The 27,602-nt window shown below is 33.9% G+C and overlaps 1 protein-coding gene across 1 annotated transcript in view; it reads left to right on the forward strand.

The window, feature by feature from the left end:
• The first annotated feature begins 10,364 nt into the window (after positions 1-10,364).
• Positions 10,365-27,602, forward strand: part of LOC136026364 (WD repeat-containing protein 36-like) — a 62,180-nt gene continuing 44,942 nt past the window's right edge. The window contains exons 1-4 of the mRNA XM_065702896.1: positions 10,365-10,499; positions 22,118-22,342; positions 23,939-24,067; positions 26,832-26,949. Coding sequence (XP_065558968.1) covers positions 22,136-22,342; positions 23,939-24,067; positions 26,832-26,949 — 454 coding nt within the window. The 5' untranslated portion in view covers positions 10,365-10,499; positions 22,118-22,135. The remainder of the gene's footprint in view (positions 10,500-22,117; positions 22,343-23,938; positions 24,068-26,831; positions 26,950-27,602) is intronic.

Consider the following 27,602-nt stretch of genomic DNA (forward strand, 5'->3'; position numbering starts at 1 on the left):
AATGTATCAGTGCTTTCCTATAGAGTTATCTCTTATGTGCACTTGAATTTCTAAAAAAAATTCGAAGCGTCCTTTTAGTTTAATCTTAATTTGGAAGTGAATTTTGCATACTAAATTTCATTGTAAATTATCATCAAGACTACATCCATTTTTGGGTATTTTTCTCCTCCTCTTGTTTTCCAAATTTATGTCAGCTATCCTGTGCTAATAACCTTTTTGTGATAATAATGAGATGAATAATAAACTTTCACGCTTAGAATCAGCATAAAAAGTAAATTTACTGCCTTGACTTAAGTCCCATCCGGCTTTGGTGGTCGTCTCGGGGCCTCTCTCCTCACGAGCGAATGTATGTGTCGCCTATACTGCTCTCTGCTTTGTGCCATTCTGAGAGGACCAGGGAGGCTGTAGTCGGAGAAGTTCTCCTTCCAACGCTTCGGAGGACGACCACAAGGGTGAGAACCGTGGATGCGACCTTCGAAGGCAATTTTCGGTAGTTGGTCGTTGGACATACGCTGGAAGTGGCCAAGCCATATGAATTGTTGGACACGAACCCTGTCCAGGATGGTAGTGTTGTACTGCTTTTCGAGTAGGTCAGCATGTGAGACTTGATCTACGTTTGAGAAGTAAATTAATACATTAACAAAAAGTAAGTCAGTTAATGAATATTGTTATCATGATCCATCGTGTAGCCTTTGCTTCTCATGACAGAGATTGTTTTTTACCTATTCCACATACAGAAAAAGCCTTTAGCTTTTTATTAGTTGGAATGCAGTATTGAAGAAAACCCACAAAGATTCAGACAGAAGGCTCACCCGAGCACTGTAAAATAGCACTAAAACTATTTTTTCCGTTTGTTATATCATCTTTTGTCAAAAGATACGATATCATTTTATATATGAAAATGCGGTTTTGTAGATGTTTGTAAATGCAGGTGTAGATGTAGCAGCTATCTGTCAAGTGGGTCCTTAAAAATCTCTGTCCCACTAGCAGTGAAGGAGGAAAAGAAGAAAAAATAGAAAACATCAGAACTACCCGTACAAAAAGGGATTTTCCTCGTTGTTTGAGCCAAGAGGTTGTTCATTTATAAGGTTTTTAGCAATAACAATTCCAATGTCGTACTTTTTGTTTCGATTCGAAGCCGTTTTCGGGGCTGGAGGCTATTTTTTGTAATTCCCGTAAAACTATATTCGCAGCAAATTTGTATGCCGGATGTGCATTGGTTTTTCGTTCCATTTACATTGGCATGGGAAACCCGCTTAATTTACTTTACACGAATTATACTTTTACTTAGCTCACGTAACGTTGGTATTATCAGCAACTGTAAATTCAGCAACGTTTCATTTTTAAATAGAAGAAAAGAACATTGTACCACATTAATTAATAATTCAACACAATATTAAAGAAGTCAAGACAGTTAATAAACCCTCTAAGTCAATGGACCGGAAACTTGCTGTAACCCCAAAGTTATTATTTTTTTCAGTGTAAATATATTTTGTTTTAATGTTAATTCTTTAGTTACTCTATTGATAATGATGACTGACTATGTGATTGAAATATTTAGAGCTTTTGTATATATTTGTTTCACTGTTTAGTAAAAGAACTTATCCCTATTTGGAACTCTATTTGTTTAATTCACGTAACTTAGGCTGCTTAGGAAGTTAAGTATTTTTTAACTTAGTGATAATCACTTGATAAATTTATAGTAGTCTAGGCATGAAAATGGTATCAATTTAGAGCACTATCATTTATTTTATTAGAAATAGGCAATATATATTCATTCCAAAAAAGGAAAATAACAAGAACACTTTCCAAGTTAGACAAATTATCTAGAATTTTGCCGTAGCTATACTATATGATTCTACGATTGCGGCCATTTAATTTATCAATTTTTTCGTTTAATTACTACAACCTTAGGAATGGGTCTGTAGAATTGTTAAATTTCAAAAATATGTATATAAGTCCAAAATTTGAGCTGATCGGTTTAATAAGTAAGATAAAACACCTGTTACCGGCTGGCCTCCTTTTCTCTGGCACCTCATTGTATTTTTTTTAAACTATTATTAGTGGAAAACTATAGCAAGGTGTTAAAAATCTTTTCAGTAGTTCCTGGATTTCTAAAAGGATTTTCAGTGGTCACTGATAGGTGCTATAAAGAAACTATTGAGGCCTCATTCTATAACATATTGGGGTAAGGTTTTGCCAGTTCTTAGGACTTTTCAAGTTTTAGGATAGAAAAAATAACAAAACTTTCTATATGTCTCCTTGAGTTTTAATAGACTGTAGGTAAAACGAGTCTGTCTTTATTTAATGACAATACTGTATTTTTAGTTGTCAGTGATCGATATATTATTAAATTGTACTATTAACTAGTTGTTAGTATTTTTTTCAATTGTAAAAGGTGAAAGTTGTGACATTTCAGTTCAGTTTCACAGACTATTTTTGCAAAGAGGGGAATCAATTGACATAAATGTAGGGGTAGTAAGCAACATCGATTTTTCAAAATCTAGCAGTGAGACATTTCTTTCTTTCATTGACTTGCTTAAATAAAAACTAGATCTACGTTGGATGGGCAACGTGAGGTGTTGCGGCAACCTTCGTGCGGCGTCGCCGAGTAAAGGTTGAGAGAGCAACACTTTGGTTTTGTTTCCTTGCTTCGATTAAACGCTGAAGTTGTTAATCTGTAAGGATCTTAAAATAAATACTAGGTACACCAACTCGCAAAAGTTACAAACCCCTCATTGCAACTAGCAAAAGTTACAAACCCCTCATCACCGAAGATGATTGTAGCCTAACAGCCAATTATTACTTATAAGTCTCCAACATGTCTTACCACTAGAACCAAATTGGTCTTCCCATCAAATACACCGGAAACAAATATTAGGTACACTAACTAGCAAAAGTTACGAACCCCTCATTGCCAAAGATGATTATAAGCTAACAGCCGACTGTTGCTTAAAACTTCCCTGCTTGTCTCACAATTGGCATTTTCCTATATTTGGTTTCAGTGTGTGCCTTACTATCAATCAACCCCTTTAAACTTTCAAACTGATATATCTCATGATGGAATTTTTCTACAATAAAATGAATGGAATATTATTTGATCAGCTCATCAAGAGCTATCGACTGCCGTCGAAAAAAAAATTTATCTGTATTAGTTCAAAAGTTGACTTTTTCGCCGAGGCCATGTTTCTAACACCATCATTTAGAAAGGAGCAAAAGTTAAACTCTAATTTCTTTAGTAATAAGAGAACTTTTTAAAGTTTTAAGAGGCACATCTAATAGCATTTCTGTATCGGCCTATTTTTGGTTTCAGCGTGTACCTTACTACTGAAGTTGTCAACCCCTTTAAACTTTCAAACTGGTATATCTCATGAAGGAACTTTTCTATCAAAAAATAGATGACATATGCTTTGATAAGCTCATCAAGAGCTGTCGACTGCCGTCGAAAAAAAAAATCTATCTATCTTAGTTCAAAAGTTGACTTTTTTGCCGTAGGCCAAGTTTTTAACGTCATTACTTAAAAAGGAGCAAAGGATAAACTCTAATTTCTTCAGCATTGAGAGAACTTTTGAAGTTTAAGAGGCATACCTGATACCATTTCTCTACTTCAATCAAAAGTGCGAAAAACCGAATGATAAACTCAGCTGAAATCACGAACAGAAATGGGTAGAAACACAAGCAAAAAACATCCTTTTTGGCCCCAGGCAAGAGTTCTACAAAGCTCTCCAAAATGCAAATTCATATTCATTAATCCGGCCTAAGGTCCACACTTTCTGTAAATACTGCAGAGGTTAGGCCCTTACCACTTTCTAGGAATAAGCTTAAATCGGGGTGCTAGGAACAAAAAAAACAAAAAAAAAAAAACCGCGAAACCAAGTGTTGCTCTCGCAACACAATACAAAATCGTTTCTTAATCCTAAAAACTATTTTTGGAATCATAAGAATAGTGCTTGTGCTTTAATGTAAATAAAACTAAGTGAAATGCCATAATCTATGCTACCTAACCTACACTACCTAAGGCAATGTGCATCCGGTATTACTGTTAAGGCCAGTCGAGATAATTAGTCACCATTCTTAAATCAGTCGCAAATGGCTTTTTTCTCACTACATTATTTTTATCAAAAGGCATTTTTACAAAATTCACATACTGAACTAAGTGTAAAGATTAGCTTTCGTTATCTATAAGTAAATCTGTGTCTGTTTTCAGTTTTAATTATCATTGTCTAGAGAAAAACCTATTTTTGTCTGTTTTGATATCATATTGAGATTTATCCTAATTAAAAATAGAGTTTTCATCCACTGAAGCCTCTGGGATTCACGAAAGAGTTTCATCTTTCCATAATAATTACAAAAAAGAAACATTCCCTCTGAAAAATGTACATTTTGAGATTTCTTCGGGAAGAGAGGTCTCATGAACTGAAAAGGATTTTTCAGGTGACAGTGCCTAATTTTTTTAACGGAGGGGGGATTTACTGAACAAATTCAGCTTCTGGGGAATGACCTTACTCATTACGTATTTGGGTAGATAATTATATGAATTTTGATATTTAATCTCTTGCTAATTTTTTTATAATAAGAAAAGAATAAATTATATCTTTAGTATTAATTTTGCATAATTGTGCCCATTAAATTATTCCAGGTGGAGTATGTATTGTGGGATTCGAACACTCCGTCTTCCAAAAAAAGAAGCACTGACATACCCTCCCCGATAGTTGCTCTAGAACTATTCAAACCTGAATGACCGTCACATTGCACCATTTACTGTTTAAATAATAGCCACTAATTTATTTAACAGTTCATAGTAGCGAACTATATATACGGAGTGAATCGTACTAATAGTAACCAAACCTCTAAAAAGAGTTCTGGTAATATTACATTCAGCAAAGAAACTGGCTTTTTTATGGTGATTATAAGTACCTAAAATTCAAGAACTTTAAAGTTCTTGAATTGGTCACCAGCGGTGACCAGCCAGAGCTGCTATTTTCAAAATGTGAAATTTTGCATTTTCTTCAGAGCGGATAATAACGAATGTATGTTTTTTTTCAGATTATAATTGCACAATTAAACTTTTTATATATAATTATTCACAATTATATTTACTTCTTCATCTTTTCCTGTAATGGATGAAGACTAAATGTCTTGAAAATTCAATAGGGATGGAGGCAAGAGGGTATTTTTGGAGACTCTACACAAAGTCTATGGTTTTTTGCAATGAAAATCAGACCTTCTATTATTTTCATCTGACTAAACCTTGAGTCGTAGGAATTTTGACCATATAATCTTGTCTATCATTCATAGTAAGGAGATGGTTAGTGGAGTATTTCGGATAGCAAGAGAATTGATGAAAAATTTGATTTTCGTTTCGGATACAATTATCTTAACAATTTTAAATGATAATTCTTATCTTATCATGATAATTCTGCATTATAAATAATAATAACGAAAAGATAATCAGTAAAACTTTTTTTCACCAAAGAATTGAAATTTCTGAAGTTGAGTTATAAACATTTTGGGTTAAAATTCAGTTTGAACAATCAGAGTAGTGTGGCAATGTAGAAACACCGTGTTCAAGCTTTAAGATAAGCCATGGCTATTTGTGACAAAAACTATGACGAAAAATTGTCGTAACAAAGTGGAAAAAGAACCCAAGCCCTGTCCTGGACTTTCGTCGCAACTACCTTAGCAGCAGAAAGAATGGGCAAAAATCTGCCAGTAAATTTCATCCAATACGACCAAAATTTTATCAACCTGTCTCCTTTACTAGCGACTTTAAACGAATGTTTCATTCCTTTCTTTATCTACCATGCATTCATCTCCACGAAAACTTATTTTTTCAGTTGCGTTTTTCTCGAAAGTTTAAAAACTGTGGATACAAATTGCTTTCATGAGGTCAATGAATTTCAATTATACCCAGGGATGACACTGCTATGGTAATATCTATAAAAAAACATCCATGAAAATTTGGATTGTTAAGCCATGCCATGGATTTTGTCAATACTACAGATTTTCATGTATCTTTAACCCTTTGCTATGTTTTTTTTTTTCAAGAAAATATGGATTCTTGTCAGAAAGTAAAAAGTTAGCTCGGCCGAAAACAATTTTTGTTCTTTATTGTCACATTTTAGAATCCACAAGCGAATATGTCCATTAATCCTGGGCTAAAAAGCTTACTTTTTGTAATTTTTTTGGTAAAATTCTAGTTTAGTGACTTCTTGCTATCTCGGAAAGGGGCTAGGTTAGGAAATTGAAACTTTTGGGGATGGGTGTACAGGCTAAAGTATGTCCCGCGAAGGTATTTTAATGTACCCACCTCCACTCCTTCTCCCTCTAGAGGGTCCTGAAATTCGCCTACATGACAGGTCTGTACCTATTGAAATTTTGACAAAACATCATTTTACCTTAATTTTCAGTTACCAGTTGCTTTTAATCTGGCTTTAGTTCTGAAAATGCAATTCCTGTTGTTTGACTAGACTTCTGAGTCATATCAATGTTTTTTTTCAAAATTTAGGAAATGTATTTGCATATATTTGAAACCTCATAAATTGGGATTGAGCAAATTTGTGAAGCTGAAAACAATTTTGTTGTACTTCATTCAAGCAGAAGATGTATTTTGCAAGGTTTTACTTTTATAACACACATATTTTTAAAGTTCATCAAAGTTCAGGACCCTCTAGAGGGAGAGAGAGTAGAGGTAGGTACCATACCTTTCCAGGATATACTTTAGCCTGTAGACCCATTCCTGAAAGTTTCATTTTCCTAACCTAACCCCTTTCCGAGATAACACTAAATTAGAATTTTACTATTTTTTTTCATTATATCTGAGCTAAAAGAAACATGCAGCTCAAACCTGAACGAGCCAAAAAATCGAGTTTGAACTTCACGTCCTGCAAATTTAGGATTCTCAGTTTTCTGGATAGTTAAGTCATCCAAAAAAACAGATGACGGATACTTTTTTCTCAACCACTTTTCAGAGCTTCTGATTTCTAGAAGTACGTTCGCACCCTGAACTATGGCGTGGGCTCAATAGAGCGACCCGGCTCAATAGTAACCAAAACTCTAAAAAATGGAATTTTGATATCAATACCTACATCAAAAGAATTGCATTTTAATGCTGATTTTGAATATATAAGTTTCATCAAGTTTAGTCTTACCCATCAAAAGTTACGAGCCTGAGAAAATTTGTGTTATTTTAGAAAATAGGGGGAAACGCCCCCTAGAAGTCATAAAATCTTGACGAAAATCACACCATCAGATTCAGAGTATCAGAGAACCCTACTGTAGAAGTTTCAAGCTCCTATCTACAAAAATGTGGAATTTTGTATTTTTTGCCAGAAGGCAGATCACGGATGCGTGTTTATTTGTTTTTTGTTTTCTTGTTTTTTTGTTTGTTTTTTTTTCCCAGGGGTGATCGTATCGACCCAGTTGTCCTAGGATGTTGCAAGAGGGCTCATTCTAACGGAAATGAAAAGTTCTAGTGCCCTTTTTAAGTGACCAAAAACATTGGAGGGCACCTAGGCCCCCTCCCACGCTAATTATTTTCCCAAAGTCAACGGATCAAAATTCTGAGATAGCCATTTTATTCAGCGTAGTCGAAGAACCTTATAACTATGTCTTCGGGGACGACTTACTCCCCCACAGTCCCCGTGGGAGGGGCAACAAGTTAAAAACTTTGACCAGTGCTTACATATAGCAATGGTTATTGGGAAGTGTACATGCGTTTTCAGGAGGATTTTTTTGGTTGGGGGAGGGGTTGAGAAGAGGGGGATATGCTGGGGGAACTTTCCATCGATAATTTGTCATGGGGGAAGAAAATCTCCATGAAGGGAGCGCAGGATTTACTAGCATTATTTAAAAAAAAAATGAAAAAATAAATATGAAAAAGTTCTTTCAGCTGGAAGTAAGGAGCAGCATTAAAACTTAAAACGAACAGAAATTATTACCCATTTGAGGGGCTCACCTCCTCCTAATACCTCGCTCTTTACGCTAAAGTATTTTTAGTAATTTCAACTATTTATTCTACGGCTTTTGTGATTCTGGGGTCATTCTTAATGAATTGGGACAAAATTTAAGCTTTAGTGTAAAGAGCGAGGATCTGACAAGGGGGCGAGCCCCCTCATATATGTAATAAAAATATGAGAATACAAAAGTTCTTTACGTAAGCTAATTTATAAGTTACGCAAATCTTTTACTAATAAAAATATTCGTAAAAAATTAAAAATTCTAGTTGCCTTTTTAATTAACCAAAAAATCGGAGGGCAACTAGGCTTCCTCCCCAGCTCTTTTTTTCTCAAAATCATTTGATCAAAATTATGAGAAAGCCATTTAGCCAAAAAAAAAATGCAAATTTTATTTTAATTATTCCTCTGCGGAGAGCCAAAATCAAAACATGCATTGATTCAAAAACGTTCAGAAATTAAATAAAAAAAACAAGTTTTTTTAACTGAAAGTAAGGAGCGACATTAAAACTTAAAACGACCAGAAAGTACTTCGTATATGAAAGAGGCTGCTTCCTCATCAACGCCCCGCTCTTTACGCTAAAGTTTTTTACTGTTTTAAAAAGAAGAATTGAGAGAAAGAGTCAAACTTAAGCGTAAAGAGCGGGGCGTTGATGAGGAAGCAGCCTCTTTCATATACGAAGTAATTTCTGGTCGTTTTAAGTTTTAATGTCGCTCCTTACTTTCAGTTAAAAAAACTTTTTTTTTTATTTAATTGTATAGAGAAATGGACGAGGACCATGAATCAAATAAAGAGGTCTTAAAAACAAGTGATTAATGTCTGGAAAAAGGTAGCACACAAAGGTTTTCTGATGAATCTATTTCAGTAATCAGTTTCTTAATTTGCTGGAGTGCATTAACCTGATTCTTGCAGAGAATAGCAGCATTAAAAGTTTTGTCTCTTTTTTTACGCAACTCTTACCTTTGATACATAGATGGAGAATGATAGAAGTTCCAATTTTGTGTGCCTAGTTAATAGGCTCAGATCGGAAAGTTGATGGACGCTATCTGGTATTTAGATATTTTCCTACATTTCTGCAGACACGGATGCCTCTTCCAAATTATTCCAGTGCTGCTAAAATGGCAATTCCATTTGTTATAAGTAATAAAAATTCTCGAAATAAGTTATATTTGTAAACAGTTATAATAATGATAAGTGCACATCAGTCCGTACCATTGTCAACAAATTGGGCTGCGCCGGTTAATCGAGGACGAACGACTGCAGAAGAATAACAATTATTTTATTTCTCATTCATTATAAGCATACCACTAATAGTAAAATTTTGCGGTATGCCAAAGTAGTTGAATGCAAAAGCTACAAGAAGTTTTCATGGTTGCGATATTAATTACCTTTTTCTACCATTTTTCAATTATTTTATTTATTGATGGGTGTCAGGGAGTCTCTTGATAATTGAAATGTTGAAATTTCCGTGTTCGGAAATTCAAGCCCCAACTAGACTTTATATAGGTGGAGAATCTTTGTGTAAGGTATTTTTCAATTTTAATACGATTTCAATAGTTAAGTTCTGGATGATTTAATATCATAATAGAGTAAATTTTACTGTCCAAGGATCTTCAATAACCAAGCTGTTTTTGTTAAATTGTTTCTGAATTGCTTAAATGGTGTCAATTAATCCAGCAGAAGTTTTCGTAAAATATCATCAAAATGAATCTTAACCTTCCGAATTCTCTGGAATCTGGGCTTCCAGATTATGGATTATATAACTTATTACAGTTACTTACTTTTCTAGTGAGCCTTTCACTTCTTGATTTTCCATAACGTGGGCCTGTAGATTTTGAGAAGCTTAAAATTGGGAGGCAATTTTAAAATAAAGTCATTCACATTTGGCTTGGTCATAGTCAAATCAAGACTCTGAGTATCTATGCTCATGAGAAATGTTGTTTCTTGGAAACACTTTTACTGAAAACTTCTCCATTCGCACAAAATGTTCTTTCTAGAAGCAAGATTCAAATTCTACAAGATCAAGATTCTCCATCAGTCAATGTTTGTTCATTTTGAATCGGGGTATAAATCAATAAAACTTGGATTTTGACTAAGTGCTGTCGAATTATATTAAGTTCCAGAGCTTGATAGCCGATTGTAGGCACACTATAAAAAACTGCAATTATTACAAATCATCAGTCGAGAATAAATCCTTGCTGGTCGCTTTAGTTCAGTTTTCTATTTTAGAAAAGAAAAAGCTAACATATTGCTTTAATTCTTGTCTCAAGTAAATTGAAAGATACAATTTATAAGGTTATAGTTCAAATTAGTCCTACCAAGGACAGCCTCGAGCGGTAAGAAGAATAGCAAGATAATTTTTTTAATGGTGGTGAACTTGAACCTATCAACAGATTTTTTCTAAATATGGGCAACTCTGCCTGTGTATTAGCGCAGCCTTTAAAATCTTAAGTAGCCCACATCGTTTTTGACAAGATAAGCTCATTTGAAACTCTGCGAGTCTGCGGCGTTACTTATTGCAAGATTCGAGAAAAGATTAAATGGTAGGATTAAATATCTTTTTCTTAAAGTTTGAGTTCTTTTCTGTGTATGTAAGGAATTAGCAAAGTGTTTGTTCAGTAAATGTGAATTTGTTGTCACAAATCAAAATACTTAAACTGGGAGTTTCCAGCCCTAAGTAAATGCTAGTGAAGGTGTTAAGTGAAATGATGGGCTCAGAACCTCATGATAGAAATATTTTAACAAATGCAAACCTTGTTGTTTATGGTTTTCTTCAATATAGGCAGCCTGTGTATATTACTGCTCCATTATCAAAGACTAGAACCCAGAATCAGCCATCTCCAAGCAATTATCCACCATTCAATCCATTGCCTAACGTGTCCCCAATTAGTATGAATAACATATTACCAGAATCTTGGGCAAACAACCCAGAACTCTCCCCTCTACCACAAATGGAAGATTTGAGGGTAAAATTCTAGTTAATTGACTTCTTGCTATCTCAGAAAGGGTTCAGTTAGGAAAATGAAACTTTCAGGGATAGGTCTACAGGCTAAAGTATGTCCCGGGAAGGTATTTTAAAGTACCCACCTCCACTCCTCTCTCTAGAGGTCCCTGAAATTTGCCTACATGCCAGGTCTATACCTATTGAAATTTTGACAAAACAACATTTTACCTTAATTTTCAGTTACTAGTTGCTTTTTCTCTTACTTTAGTTGTGAAAATACAATTCCTGTTATTTGAGTAGAATTTGAGCCATATCAATGTTAATTTTTCAAAATTTAGGAAATGTATTTGTATATCTTTAGATTCTTTTCTTTGTCTTGTCTCATGCTAAGCTGGAAGAAACTAACAAAAAAACTGGTTCTACAATTCATTAATGAATGAACAACTTGAGGAAGCCAACCATGGGCCAACATACAAATTTTTCCACGATTTTTCCTACTCTGCTCTCTCTCCTTTGGTTTCCACAAAATTACTTTAGTCTCAAATTTCCAGGGGGGGGGGGGGCACCCCCTCTGCAGGTGCCCATGCATTAAGGGCTCAAAATGGAATTTCCACCAGATACAATAGCAAATATCTTGATGAATAGATTATTTAGATAGCTAATAAGCAAACTCACCTTTGCAATCAGAATATCCAAATATGACATTTTGTTTCTGTTGTGAATACAACTTTAACTTAACCTATCCTTTCTAAACTTATCCAAACATATTGCCCATATAATATATTTCCTATGCATTTTTTATTCATGATTTTGTCACCCTAAATTCAATTTATGGGTGAGCTGGTTTTAACAGGATTAATGCTAACACAGGCAAGCCATATCTAAAATAAGACAAAAAGGTATCATCTTTGAGGATCTGTAAAGGGCTTAATATTGAATTTGCAAGGGAAACAAAGTCATATTTTGATTCACGGTGAAATTCTGATTGAGGAGGTAAGTTTATCTCTTATGCTATCTGAATAATCTGATAATCAAGCTATTTACCAAAACAATTATTGAACTAGCCTATGAAAGAGCATGTAAGAAAAGACATCAAATGATACATTCATTTTCATCCTAACTCAATTATGTTGTAAATTTACCTATATATTTGCACATAAGCGTGATTGGAGGGGGGGAGGGGTAAAGTAAAGACAAATGCTTTTATGAATGATTAACTACAGCTAACCTGACCTAAGAAAGAAGGCTATTTTAGAATTTTTGAAAGTAGTATCCATGGTTTTAAAGTATTCCCTTCTGGAGAGTAGGAACACTAAACTAATACCAATTAAAGTATTCTTTAGAGCCCTTATTTGGCCTATAGATCCATTTCTGAAAGTTAAATGCACCTTGCCCAATACTTTTCCAAGATAGCAAAAGGAAACTAAACTATAAATATAGCACATTTACAAATTTAACTGACACAAATATAATAAGAATTGAATTTTGAACAGCCAATACCTAGGATTTCAAGCAATATTGTAAATTCAGTTCTACTTTAAAAACCACTTCCAGTTGTTGCTAAAAACAATGATAATGATGATAATGAAATTTAATCATCTTTCTCACTGGCATGACTTGAGAATCATGCAATTTATATGAACACTACTGAAATAAAAAGGTTAATTATAGGGGCTTGTCCCTCGAGATATTCTGTAAAATTTTATTGTTGCTGAAATCACAGTCATATTCTCATCAGTTGTTGATGAGCTGCCAGGAAGATCATGATAGTCTTTATGCTTATTTACATGCGAAAGATGACAAAGTTTCTTTCTATTAGGTAAAGAAACCAAAGGAGAGAGAGCAGAGTAGGAAAAATTTGTATGTTGGCCCATGGTTGGCTTTCTCAAGTTGTTCATTCATTAATGAATTGTAGAACCAGTTTTTTTGTTAGTTTCTTCCAGCTTAGCATGAGACAAGACAAAGAAAAGTGACCAAATATATGGAAAATATATAATTTGGGCTATGTATTTGCAAAATAGGAGGATGGGGCGTGAGTAAAGTATTTGGACTGTGTGAAGTTAGAAAACAATTCCTACTACATTAATATGCAGAATAATTGTACCTAACATATTAGGTATGCAGACCCGCTGTACTTTTGGATACTTATGGATTTTCTCCCAGAATGTACGTTATGTTTTTTTATGTTTCGTTATTACTTTTTTTTTTACCAGGAGTGACTGTATTGACCCAATTAATTCAATTAAATTAATAATCAATCTTACTCAGTAACGTTCAACAATTACAGTCGTTTTTGATAACACCTAACACTAGAAATTCCAATTTTATTTCTCAGTTTTCAATGCTTTACTTTGAAAATACTTTACTTTTATAATTACAGAGTCTGAAAGCATTAAATATATCAGTGTTTGATTAGCAATATTGTTAAAAAAATAGTCCATCCCACAATTTGGTGCACAATAGAACGGAACATTAGGAGTTTCTAGCTTATATTTCATAAGTAGGCTATGGTTTTTTATTATTTTTTTCATTACTTTACTTTTTCCACATATATGTACTTTTACTTTACTTGACATACTTTTTTCATGACCTTCCACAAAATATTTTTCTCTAAGCCTTTCAACCCATCAAAAACCAGACAGAGAACATTTAAATATTGACTTTTTTCCTTGAGGTGCAATGTGGTTAAACAAATAAAAAAAAAAACCATTTCAACTAAGAGTTGGGAGCCACTTATACTAGAATGATTCTCTATGTAAGGGGAACTGCCCCCCTCAACTCCTTGCTCATTAATATAAAGTTTTTTAATACTTTGAAAAACCTTCTCTTTCCAATTCAATGGCTCTTGTATTTCAGTAAATGTTCTCAAAAAATTTCGACAAGAAGTGCAACTTCAGAGCAAAGAGCACGGCGTTAAGAAGGAGACACCCCCCTTCATATGAAGAATGATTTCTGTTTCTTTTGGGTTTCAAAGCTGCTCCTTACTTTCAGTTGAAAAACTAGCTATTTATAATTTAATTTCTGATTATTTTCCAAATCATGCCCAAGTCTAACCAATATATAATGGGGGATGTTGGCCTCTTAAATGCTTGTTTTATTGCTTTTAAAATGGATACGGCAATAATTGTAAATTTGTGTTGGACAGAATTAGTAATTGTTGCGAAAAGATCACCTTGAGATTTTTTCCAATCCCTTGTAAAATTGGGCCTGAGGCTGATGTGGTTGTGGGGCGGGAGTAGAATGAGCAGAAGGACAAGAAATAGATGCAGATATTGGAAGGTGGTCTGATAGTTGGAAGTCAGTAATGACGTGAACAGGTGACACTTGAAGGTTTGCAGAAAAAACTGCATGGTCAAGGTTCGACATGTGACTTGAATGGTGTCTGTAAGTGTAACATGCAGAAGTAAATAAAGATTCTGATAGGTCATTGCAGTAATCTCTTGGGAGATAGACGTTCACAGTAACATACTCTTCTGCATGGACAGCAAGAAAAAATAATCACAGTAATCCAAAATACTTGACCGGCACAAGGTTCTAACAAGTCAGAAGGCCTTAATTATGACACGTCAAAAAAATATTCTTGCAAGCACAATACGTCACATTTCGAAAGGAAACCTTTTATGACAGGAAGTTTGACTAAAAGTCCACCATTAATATTCCACGAAAGTACAGCTTGCGCAGTAGTAGACTGATCCATATCATACCGTGGGCTTTGCTAGTTGACTGTTGTTATTGGGACACTTACACTGTAACAAGTATGGTAGGCAATTTCACATTCTAGACAGAACATTTGTTCCGAACACGGAGAGGCACTATTAGAGGCGTGATCGCATTGTAGCACTGGGAGGCCAGATGCCCAGTTTTATGACACAAGAAAAAATGCTTTGGGAGATATACAGATGCTTGTGCAGAAAGCTTTTTGTAGCCAACTTTCACAGACACTTTCAAGAAAGGATCCGGGTTTTGTTTCGACTCAGAGTAGACCTTGAACACTCGGGACTTTCTGCACTGTGAAACTTTCACGGGGTTTGGTACAAAATATTTGACTTAATTATCACAGTATTTGGCTGGTACGCCTTTCAGGACCTCTATAAACAGTGAGGGATTTCACACTCACCAAGATACCTGAGGTACTGTTCTTAGCATTCTCGGCAATTTTGTTCGCTGCACGCTTTGACTTAACAGCAAGTTTCCATTCTGAAGCCAATTTTTTAAGTTCAGTTATTTCACCTGAGGCCTCAGGGCAAAGTTTAACGACAAAGTCCTTACGAGGACTAGGTAAGGCCAGGTTTGAAGGACAGTTCTGTAGTACAACGGCAAACGCAGGAGATGGGGCACGGTTAGTTTTTACGTTGGTATCAATTTTAGATGGCCATACAGGGCCCAAATGTGTCGCATTCTCTAAAAGCCGTCAATTTTTCAAGAGAGTTCATTAACATTCGGGACTAAAGTAGCCGAAACCGCCTGCCCAATTGTTGGGGTTTGCGAAGGCGAGAAGATCACAGAAGTGGGAATAGGCAGATTATCCTTTGACGCCTGATTTAACTGTTTACATACGTCAAATATATTATCTTCATCCTTCGCATGTTCCACACATCGGCATTGAATATTCAGCTCCTTATACAAAAACTCTTTAGCACTGATAATAGTGCCATGATAAAAAAAAAAAAAAAAAAAAAAAAAACTCACAGCTTTCCCGATAATCAGATCAATTTTCGGACCATCAAGCATGGTTCTGGTGACAAGGTTCAGCAACGGATTTAAAATAATCTTCCTATTTTGATCAGTCATTGCGCAATCCAAATTTCATAGCCAGGGACTGTGCAGTATTCCAATCAAAATATATGTGTAGTAGGTCAATCTAATATGTAGGTCAAATAATATATTCCAAGTGCAAGATGAACTATTTTCAAGTTTAAGTCCGATTATGAAATTATTTCAATAAAAGACCACATGGAAGTACAATACTGTATTAACATTCTTACTGTATGAATGAGATTATATCCAAAAAGAGGTGTTTGCAGTATGAACTCTCAGTCAAGACTTATTATTTATTAAATAAAAATGAGCTTATTCCAAAGAAAATATATCCTTAAATATATTCCCATGCCCCCACCCACCACTGCTATTCTGGTGTCTGCCCCCTCCCCCTGAAAAAATTTCTGCAGGCGCTCTTGCCTTAATGGACCTCAAAAGGTAAAACAGTCCATAGTTGCAAGAAGCTTAAAAACATGTTGTAGGAATGGCAATTATTATTTTCCTTACTCTTAATAGCAAAATGTTACTAAGGAAAGAAATCTGTGAATTTTTGTAAGGAGAGCCTGGTACACCTCAAAATTGCATCACAGCAAAACTGACATCGTTTTGATGGGTTTCTACCTGTGTAAAATTTCTGCAAGTTTGTTTTAAAATGACATTTGATTATTATGACTAAGGAAAATAATAATTACTATTCCTGAATCAGCTACAAATGACTATTTTTTCTTTTAGTCAGTTTTTTCTAGAAATATATTTTTAAAATTTTGGGAACTGTGGGCTGTTTTGAGCCCTCTTAGCTACTGAAAAAAAAATGAATTTGGATTGACAGTATAATGTATAATTTACTCTTGAAAGTCGGAATAATTTTGGATTTATTAAAAAATATGAACATTTAACATGCATTTTATTTTGAGTACAATGTGAAGTATGTGCTGGTTTTTAGAAAGTATGGGCGTGTCAGCCCTGTTTATCTTAGTTTCTGCGAATTCTGATTTTGACTTGGTTATTTATTGTAATACCTGATGGTGATTTGTGGTAGTTTTATGCGTAGAAAATTATTTGACTGTACATTTCTCTGAAAAACTTCTTTTTTGGATTTTTCGTTTATTCATTTTTTTTGATGACTTGGTCTTTTTCACGTGAAGAAAATGATGTTTCAAATCCTTTTGTTTCCCCCTTAATAATACATATTTGTGCTTACTATTTATATATCGGACAAAATTTTTCAACAATTTTCAATAATATACACCCTTTTGAAAATCTGGACAAACGTAGCATCCTTTCATTTACTTCAAAACCTCCTAAGGTTTCCTTGAAAACTAAACTAATACTATACTAAATTCCCTTCCTAAAACATCGAATCTATGCTATTTTGACAACCTGGATGTACTTACACTCTTTATCTTTAGCTCTTTCTGGGATATTGCTAATATACCCCTGTAAAAACCCGTAAGTACATATTGTGTTTTGGTGACCGGCGTTTACCCCCCGGAAAATACTCCCCCCATGGAAAGTAAGGTTTTCCAAATTTGGGGATTTTTATTTGAGTTTTTTTCCATAAGGGAAAGGAATTTTGGGACTTGTGTATTTTACGCCGTGCACTCAAGTTTACTCTGTTTTAAAATCGAGAACAAACCGGTTTCTTTGTTAGTTTCTTTCAGCTTAGACTGAGACAAGACAAAGATTAGTGACCGAATGGATGTGAAGTATACAATTTGGGCTATATATTTGCACATGAGGGGGGGGGGAGTAAAGTATTTGGACAGTTTGAAGTTAGAAAACAATTCTTACTTCATAATATGCAGAGTAATTGTATGTAACGCATTTTGCATGCAGGGCCAGTATACTTTACGCCCCTCCCCCTTCCAATCCCGTAATGTGCAAATATATAGCCCAAATTTGTTTCTAAAGTAACGAAGAAATTGGTCTTTTCTCGATTTCTACACAGTGTAAATTTGAGTGAGTGGCGCATAATACACAAGTACCGGAATTTTTCATGGAGAGAGCCGGATTTTCCAGTATTGGTTAAAACCTATCAGAAATTAAATTAAAAAAAGCAAGTTTTTTCAACTGAAAATAGCCTAAGGAGCAACATCAAAACTTAAAACGAACAGAAATTATTACGTATATGAAAGGAGCTGCACATCCACAGGACCTTACTCTTTACGCTAAAGTTTTGACTTTTTGTCATAATTCTTTAAGAACGACTCCTGAAGTACAATGGCCGTTTAATTGAAATAATAAGCTTTGTATTAAAATTCTAAAAAAAAAATAGAGTAAAGAGTGAAGTCTTGAGGAGGAGGCAACCCCTTTCATATACGTAATAATTCCTGTTTGTTTTGAGTTTTGATTTTGCTTCTTACTTTCAGTTGAAAAACTTGTTTTTTTATTTAATTACTTACAGATAGTATTTATTAATGAGAAAATATGGAACGAGTTTTTTAAAGAAAGGTGAAGAGACGCACTAAACCAAATATGGGCAGAAATAAAGTCAAATAATCTTCAATATAAAACTATGGAGTCTAATAGAAAAAAAAGACATTACTATGTTTTTTCCTATGAAAAAGACTATTTCAGTAAAAAACGAACAGAAATTAATTAAAAAAAAACTTTTTCCACAAAACAAGTTTGTCAAAAAATAGTAGGGCTTCATTAAGTCAAAAATGAGTAGAAATAAATTCAAATAATTTTTCAAGCGAAAAACTACCACAAATCACGATTAATAAATGAATGAAACCCAGAACGAACAGAAATTACAATAAATACCACAAATCACGATTAATAAATACATGAAACCCAAAACGAACAGAGATTACAATAGATAACTTAGTCAAACTCAAAACGAGCAAAAAGTAAAAGAAGTAATGCTTATAATTCCATGCCTTCTCAAGACCAGAACAAAATTTGCACTTTACTAAAAAAAAAAAAAACGACTATCACAAATCACAATTAATAAATAAATGAAACCCAAAGCGAACAGAAATTACAATAGACAACCTAGTCAAACTCAAAACGAGCAAAAAGTAAAAAAATGTAGTGCTTATAACCCCGTGTCTTCTCAAGACCAGAACATAATTTGCACTTTACTAAAAAAAAACAAAAAAAAACAACTACCACAAATCACATTTATGATAAATAAATGAAACCCAAAACAAACAGAAATTGCAATAGATAACCTAGTCAAATACAAAACGAGCAAAAATTAAAAGGATTAGGGCTGATAACCCCCATGTCTTCTCAAGACCAGAACATAATTTGCACTTTACTAAAAAAAAAGACTATCACAAATCACCATTCATAAATAAATGAAACCCAAAGCGAACAGAAATTATAATAGATAACCTAGCCAAACTCAAAACGAGCAAAAAGTAAAAGAAGTAGTGCTTATAACGCCGTGTCTTCTCAAGACCAGAACGTAATTTGTACTTTACTAAAAAAAACAAAAAAAAACACTACCACAAATCAAATTCATGATAAATAAATGAAACCCAAGACAAACAGAAGTTGCAATAGATAACCTAGGTCAAACACAAAACGAGCAAAAATTAAAAGGATTAGGGCTGATAACCCCCATGTCTTCTCAAGACCAGAACATAATTTGCACTTTACTAAAAAAACAACTACCACAAATCACGATTATTAAATAAATGAAACCCAAAAACGAACAGAATTTACAATAGATAACCTAGTCAAACTCAAACGAGCAAAAATTAAAAGGAGTAGGGCTGATAACCGTCATGTCTTCTCAAGACCAGAACATAATTTGCACTTTACTAAAAAAAAAACGACTATCACAAATCACCATTAATAAATAAATGAAACCCAAAGCGAACAGAAATTACAATAGATAGCCTAGTCAAACTCAAAACGAGCAAAAAGTAAAAGAAGTAGTGCTTATAACTCCGTGTCTTCTCAAGACCAGAAAAAAATTTGCACTTTACTAAAAAAAAAAAAAAAAAAAAAGAAAATCACAAATCACCATTAATAAATAAATGGAACCCAAAGCGAACAGAAATTACAATAGATAACTTAGTCAAACTCAAAATGAGCAAAAAGTAAAAGAAGTAGTACTTATAACCCCGTGTCTTCTCGAGACCAGAACATAATTTGCACTTCACTAAAAAAAAAAAAAAAAACAAAAAACTACCACAAATCATATTTATGATAAATAAATGAAACCCAAAACAAACAGAAATTGCAATAGATAACCTAGTCAAACACAAAACGAACAAAATTAAAAGGATTATGGCTAATAACCCCCATGTCTTCTCAAGACCAGAACATAATTTGCACTTTACTAAAAAAGAAAAAAAAGGTATCACAAATCACCATTAATAAATAAATGAAACCCAAAGCGAACAGAAATTACAATAGATAACCTAGTCAAACTCAAAACGAGCAAAAAGTAAAAGAAGCAGTGTCTTCTCAAGACCAGAACATAATTTGCACTTTACTAAAAAAAAAAAAATAACTACCACAAATCACATTTATGATAAATAAATGAAACCCAAAACAAAAAGAAATTGCAATAGATAACCTAGGTCAAACACAAGACGAGCAAAAATTAAAAGGATTAGGGCTGATAACCCCCATGTCTTCTCAAGTCCAGAACATAATTTGCACTTTACTAAAAAAAACAACTACCACAAACCACGATTAATAAATAAATGAAACCCAAAACGAACAGAATTTACAATAGATAACCTAGTCAAACTCAAAACGAGCAAAAATTAAAAGGAGTAGGGCTGATACCCCCATATCTTCTCAATACCAGAATATAATTTGCACTTAACTAAAAAAAGTGAAAAATAAAAATAATACAACAAAATAAAATTAATTACGATTAATACATAAATGAAACTCAAAACGAACAGAAATTACAATAGATAACCTAGTCAAACTCAAAACGAGCCAAAATTAAAAGGAGTAGGGAGTTCTGGTCTTAAAAAAGCGTGGGGGTTGTCAGCCATGCTCATATTAATTTTTGCTCGTTTTGAGGTTGACTCGGTTATTTATTGTAATTTCTGTTCGTTTTGGATTTAATTTATTTATTGACGGGGATTTGTTATAGTTTAACGCTTTGAAAATTATTTTAATTTATCTCTATTCGTTTTGGCTTAATTGATCTCTTTGCCTTTCTCTGAGGGGATATTTTCCGCCGTGGGGGGGGGGGGGTTCTGGCGGGGTAAACGCCATCCACTGAACGAAATAGCTATCTCAAAATTTTGATTGAGGTAAACGACATCCACCGAACAAAATAGCTGTTTCAAAATTTTGGTTGGACGTTTCAGTCTAATCAAAAGTGATTAATGGGTGTTCGGCTGGATCATTGGGCCAAACCAATGGTCCTCATGTTTGACCATGCATGTTCGATCCACGGATTTGGCTTGTTTAGTCCCAGGGTAGATACATTTTATTTCGGTAGAAACCATAATACTTCTGTTTTAAATAATTCAATATTTGATATTAAAATATTTTCTACCCACTGAATATCTGTAAGCAAAAAAAAAAAAAATACAAAACTTAAAAAGGCACTTAAACTTCTACAATAAGGCTCTCTGATTGTTTTGTGGCTAGGGAGGGAGAGAGATGCTTCAAAGGGTGGATTTCAATGCCAAAACATCAAAGCTCTCACTGAGTTCAGATTAATTCATAGCTAGTTCTGAGGGAGAGTGGAGGTAGAAATTGATGCGTAATCCCCTGGGCCGTAATCTGGATTTTATTTGGTTGGATATTTTTTTTTGGGGGGGGGGCAACAAAAATGTGAAATTGATGTTTAACCCCTCTTGATTTCTGGGATATTTCTTGTCTACGCTACTATCATGAAACTTGGAGGGTGCTCATTGTATCAGAAATTGATATATTTTTTTTATTTTTATTTTTTTACAAGTCAAAAGTGATTGGAGATCAACAAGCCGTGGGGAGGGGCAGTAAAAAGCCGGCTCCACAGGTGATGAATCATCAAAATAAGCAGACAAATTTATTGTTTAGAGCAGCGCAGGGACTTGAGGGGTCAGCGGCCCCTTTATAAAAAGGATAATTTCTGATTGTTTTAATCTCGTTGATGCATTTGAAAAAAGGAATACATGCCAATTAATGTAGTGGAAAAAGGAAATAGAGAGGGATAAAAACCTTTTCAGACCATGATAACAGCAACTTAAAACATAGATATCAATTACTTCCACATTCTACCTCTTCAATCCTGTAATTGAGAAATCCCCCTACCACATCCTTCATTCCCCCTCCCCCGAAAAAAAACAACGACAAAAAACGGAATGATTTTTTATGGCACGCCTGTGAGTGACTCAATGTAAGTTTTTTTTTTAAGTTGTAATAGATAGTCTGTATAGATTTTTTGCATTTTGCATTCAATTTTAGGCTATTGCTATATGGAAGCTTGTTAAATTGGATTTTATGAAGTTCTAAACTTAACTTGTCGATCTCTGTTTCATATTGCAGGTATAAATCCATTCTAAAATGCCTGATGTTTTTGAGATTGAAGTTGAGCAAGAAGTTGAGAAAGGAGCTGAGCCCGATTCTAGTTTAGAAGCATCAAAAATATTTCATGGATATCGTTCTCTAGGTTTTGTCTGCAACCAAATACCTCTAGTTTCAAGGTATATGGAAAGAAGAAAGGAATGTTTTTTAACAACTGCTATAGGAGCTACAACCCACACATATGCTGTAGGTTCACCTTTGTTTGCTTTTTTTTACTATTTTATGACTTAGTAACTGAGGATTAGATTTTTCTGAAAACGTAATTGATTGCCAATTATAAAAAGAAAATGAGTTTTCGTGGGCAGTTAGCCCTGATTATTGGTTACTATCCATATAATACTAAAAATGTATCTTTTTTTTTCTTTTAGTTTTTAAGCATAAAACAAACTCATACAAAACATACCTAACTATCTCCAAGATTTATTTTTTAACTTTCAAAACGTATTGAAAATAGTAATGCAAAACAAACGAAAATATAGTTATGGAGAAATCTGAGGAAGGTAAACAGGAAGGGTATGGGAAAGCACAGGATGGTTGGCCCCCAACCCCTCATCGCACTTCCTGGCTGAAGGGCCAAAAAACGGAGATCAGCACCGCCAGTAGGGACTGTTAAGTCCAATGCCGTAGTTTTTACTTTTTTCTTACCTTATGTTCAAACTAATAAACGTTCAAATGGGGACAAGTCCATTTATTTAGATAGTGAAAACAGGTAGGCCTACACAAGTCTAAATATTTCGATCACTTATATTAAACTTTTTTAATTCTAATCTAATATTTCAATTTCTTTTAATTCTAATCTAATCTGCATTATATGTGATCGAAATATCTATTCTTTTGTATTTGTTTTCACTGTCTAAATAAACTTATCTTCATTGTAGCGTTTATTTGTTCATCATAGAAAGGCAGTGTGGTCTGGGAAAAGGATACCTAGTTTAAGGTATTGCGTCGAAAATGGTCTGTGTTCAGCACCAAGAGTAGAAAAAAAAGAACGGAAAACTTGTGACGCCCAGAAAAATGGAACAGAAAAAATGAACAGGGACGTAGAAAAGGTCTTCTGACATCCGGGAGAGACCTTCAACTTGTCATTTCCTCTTTTTTGGACACTTTCCCCCTAATTCTTAAACATACAATTAACAAACTTCGTTTTAAGGATGTATTTTATAGAAACAAAGGAGTGAAAGGAAAAGTATGGATAATCCTTATATCGCTCCAAGCTGCGATTTAAGGTAATTTAAGGTAAGTAACTCGTGTGTTTTATAAATTTGTCTATAAACATTTTATTGTAAACAACTGAATAGGTAATAAAGCATAATTAAAATACAATATTTTGAAAATTATTATAACACTACTATTATAACATCAGTGTCATAATCATTGTGATAATTATACGTGGTAAAGTGATCGATTAGTTAATAAAGGGTGTGTGTTAAAAAGATATAGTGACCTGTAAATACCTGTAGAAATAGACATATATGCTGTATGTTGTGCTTAAAAAGTGAAGTGACGAACAAGTGCTGTTCCAACGACCCAATGATTAAGCACAGAAAAAAGAAGGGAACTACATTGTGAAAACTAATTATCCCATAGCGCCTAAGAATATCTGTGAATGTACAGACGAGTGGAATTGCTGTATGTTTTTACCAAAATAATCATTGTCAAAATTTATTGTTTATGGATATGCAAATTTTGTGCTATATCAGGCAGCAGGTAGTGTAGATATATCACATTATAATGTATCAATGGTTTGCTCCAATTGTTTTCCTCTCTATTCCTACTTTTTAGAGTTCAAGGCTGCAACTTGTAAACGTTGGTGTCCCACATGATAGAGATATACAAGCACTAGCAGCTGACAAATTTCACACATACACGGCTGTTGGAAATCTAATTTATGCTTGGAAAAGAGGATCTGAGGTATTCTATTCTAAAAGATTAGAAACAGTCTCTAAAATTATCTTCATATTTCATTCTTATCGCAGTTTTTTTATTCTCTCTTCTTGGTTCTTTCTTTTTTTTTTTTTTATCTTAACTCTTTTAGTGCGTTCAAGCATTCCAAGATTACTTATCCGACAAGGCCGGTTACTTATCCTTAGTGTTTCAGAAGGTGTAAATGACGCCAGAGGCTTGTATGATTGCCACTTGAAACGGATCGGATTAGTTGTCGGATTACACTTGCTAACCCTGGTAAATGCTGGATTACTGATGATAAGTGGATGATAATGTTTACAAAATGGAAAAAATTTGTGAAACTATATGCGGAGAAAAAAAGGGACAGTAATTGTTAAATGGGGCATGCCTTCAGGTGTGTGTAGATAAGCTATGTTTGCAGTGGAGTACACATGACTGGTGTTGTTTTTCGCCTATTTACTTATACGTTTCAGTTAACAAGTTGCCGGATATTTGTTGTTTTGTTTTACGGATTACAACCTGGGAAGTTAATGTTAAGACGATAAGTCAGACAAGGGGTGCTCTGGTTTCAACTACTTCGCCATTTTACTTTACCACTCAGTCTTCTGGACAACAGAGAATTAAGATCCAAACAGAATATAAGGAACAGTGAAGATCCTATGTAACTTTCTGAATTTTTCGATCATAAGGAAAAAGAATAAAAACTTAATTCAGAATATTCAAGGGTATTCATCGTTAGTTTAATGTTACTATGAGTTAGCTTCCTAGATTCTTAGAAAATCCCTAGATCCTTAGAGGTAGCTTCCCTTAGATCCTTAAAAATCTTTTATTGGGGCTCATCTCTTCTACAATTAAATTTTAATGAAATAGTTTAAACACTAACATCGATATGCATCACTCCGTATGTTTGTAAAAATTAATTCTAAAAAAGGAATTGTACCAAAAATGAAATAAGCACTTGTCAAGTAACGTTTTCTTAACGTTTTTTGGAGTTTTCCAATTTTTTCTGTTTGAATTGACCGAGAACTGTTTGATATTTGGTTGTGCAAACGCATGCAACTATATATTTTTCGTTTATGTGAAAATCAAAGAGCGTAGAAAATTGTAGGTTCCAACTCGAATTGTAGGTTTACTCGATCTTTATACGTCTTTTCTTAGTAGATGGCAAAAACCTTATTGCACCTGTTATAGACTGAGAAAATTTTCATCTCGTCAAGCCATAGAGTCAGGTATTCCCTATTAACATGATTGCAAAGGAAGTTCGCGATTTTCTTGTTTATGGTATCTAGCACGAGTGTTTATTCGTTTTCCAAAAATCTTCTGACTTTCTTGTTCTTTGTTTTTGTAGAGGACCGTATGTTTTCCATAAACGATAAATCTAACTCTTCTCAGATTTCTTAACATGGATGTTGGAGGTAGTTTTTGAGGTATGGGGGATTCAAGAAGCCTCAAACGTACATTTTTGTGCTTTTTAAATCAATATTGAGTGGAAAATTTACCTGCTAACCTCCCTTAATTTTGAGAAATATATTTGGACCAGATTATGGTAATTTTGTCATCTTTAAGATAATGTACATAAATAAGCCCTTCTATTCTTGAAGTATTGTATTACAGACGATGAAATCAAATATAAAGGGCTGCAGCTCCCCTCAATTTCAAGATAACCCTGAATATGGTATTTGGAACAAGCAGAAATTAAATAGAAAATAATTTTTCTTTTTTCTAACGCATCAAAGAGATTAAATCAACCAGAAATTTATAAAGGGGCCGCTACTCCACAATCTCCTGCTCTGCTCTCAATGATAAATTTTCTCTTTTAATCTTAATGGTTCTCACCTGTGATCATGCATCTCAGGAGAAATTCGCCATTTCGTACTTTGTAGATAAAGTCTTTAAATCTTTTTTCTAGAGTTCTTATAAATGGTGAATATGACCGTCATTAATATTGTCTTTGCTTTTAAGGGTTATTACCCCTCCCCCGTATGAAATTACCCGTATTGTATAAAAAATATATTTGTTAATAAAGAAACTGGCAAATTTTATATATTTAAAATCAACATAAAGGTGATTGTGTTTGATGTATACGTTTGTATATAAATTTCGTTTTTAGAGTTTCGATTTCGATACATAAGGGTTGCTTTTTTTCTGCTCATTGTCAAAAACGATGAGATAAGATTGGGTGTACCTGACATATGCTTGTGGGGATAAATATTTTCCAAGGGAACTGAATAGCTGAACTCATGCAATTAGGCTTCTTGAAAAAAAAACAATCCCCCCCCCCCTATGTGTACTGGCAAGGTGGATGAGAACCATACTAACATTGTCTTATGCATGGCTCAAATTTTTAAACACAATATTTCTCATTGACTTTTCTATTTATTTCTAATGTTTGTCCTTAGTTAAACTAATCCAGGGAGGATATATGGGAGGAGTATGGGAAGATAGAAAGGGGTATTCTTTAGTACGTTGCCATTATGCAATTTATTTCTTCCAGCTGATTGTAGTGGCAGCCTTGACAGTGTCTTATATTTGTATTTTTCCTATTATTCTATTATTTCTATTTTCTATTTATTTCTAATGTTTGTCCTTAGTTAAACTAATCCAAAGGCTTTAAGTATGGGAGGATAGAAAGAGGTATTCTTTAGTACGTTGCCATCATGCAGTTTATTTATTCCAGCTGATTGTAGTGGCAGCCCTGACACTGTCTTATATTGTTTATTTACCCATTTACGTTGTATTGTTTCTTTTAAAGTCTCTTTTCTTTTTTCAGCTTCAGAAGACATATTCGGGTGAAGGTTCTGATATCAGATTGCTTTTACCATTTGGCTACCATTTGATATCTGTTGATGCTGACAATGCATTGAAAGTTTGGGACATAGATTCAACGAGTAAGAACCTTGCATCTTTGTATTAAATATCTTTTTCTTTAGGTGCGATTGAAATATGAATTTCAATCCTAACTTTGGTCCCTTGACAAATTTTGAGTTTTGTATCTCATACCATGAAAATCAGTCTCAGTAATAATTTTAAGGAATTTGGTTTTTAATGTCAAACTGTTGATGACTTGATTGTCCCCATTAGATTTTCATCCCTCCCCCTGCCTTAGTTTTGAAAAGTAGTTTTTTGGAATAGTTTTTTTATAAGGAAATACTCTGTTTTTGGTACTTTCAATGTAAAAAAGAAATTCCCCCCCCTACATATTGGAAAATATATCCCCCCTAAATTTTTTGAATATATGGTGAATATACGTGATAATGTATAACACGATAATTGTTTGATATGCTAACTTGTTGTATGTTGAAGTTTGTTTTCCTGAAAACACATGAAACTATAAATGAACTTTAAGAAACCTGACCTATGGGTAAAGAAAAAAAATGCATCTTGGCTAGCTAATTTCGAGTCTATCTGAGTTTGTCTCTCATTCCAAAATTTTAAGCTGATGAGTTTTAGTGGGAGAACTAGGCAGGTTAAAACTTATAGAGTCTTCATAAATTTCTAGATTAAGAGGATACCAAATGCTTGCCGAACTTAAATTAAACCA

The sequence above is a fragment of the Artemia franciscana genome, chromosome 4, assembly GCF_032884065.1.
Source record: "Artemia franciscana chromosome 4, ASM3288406v1, whole genome shotgun sequence".
Classification (NCBI taxonomy): Eukaryota; Metazoa; Arthropoda; class Branchiopoda; order Anostraca; family Artemiidae; genus Artemia; species Artemia franciscana.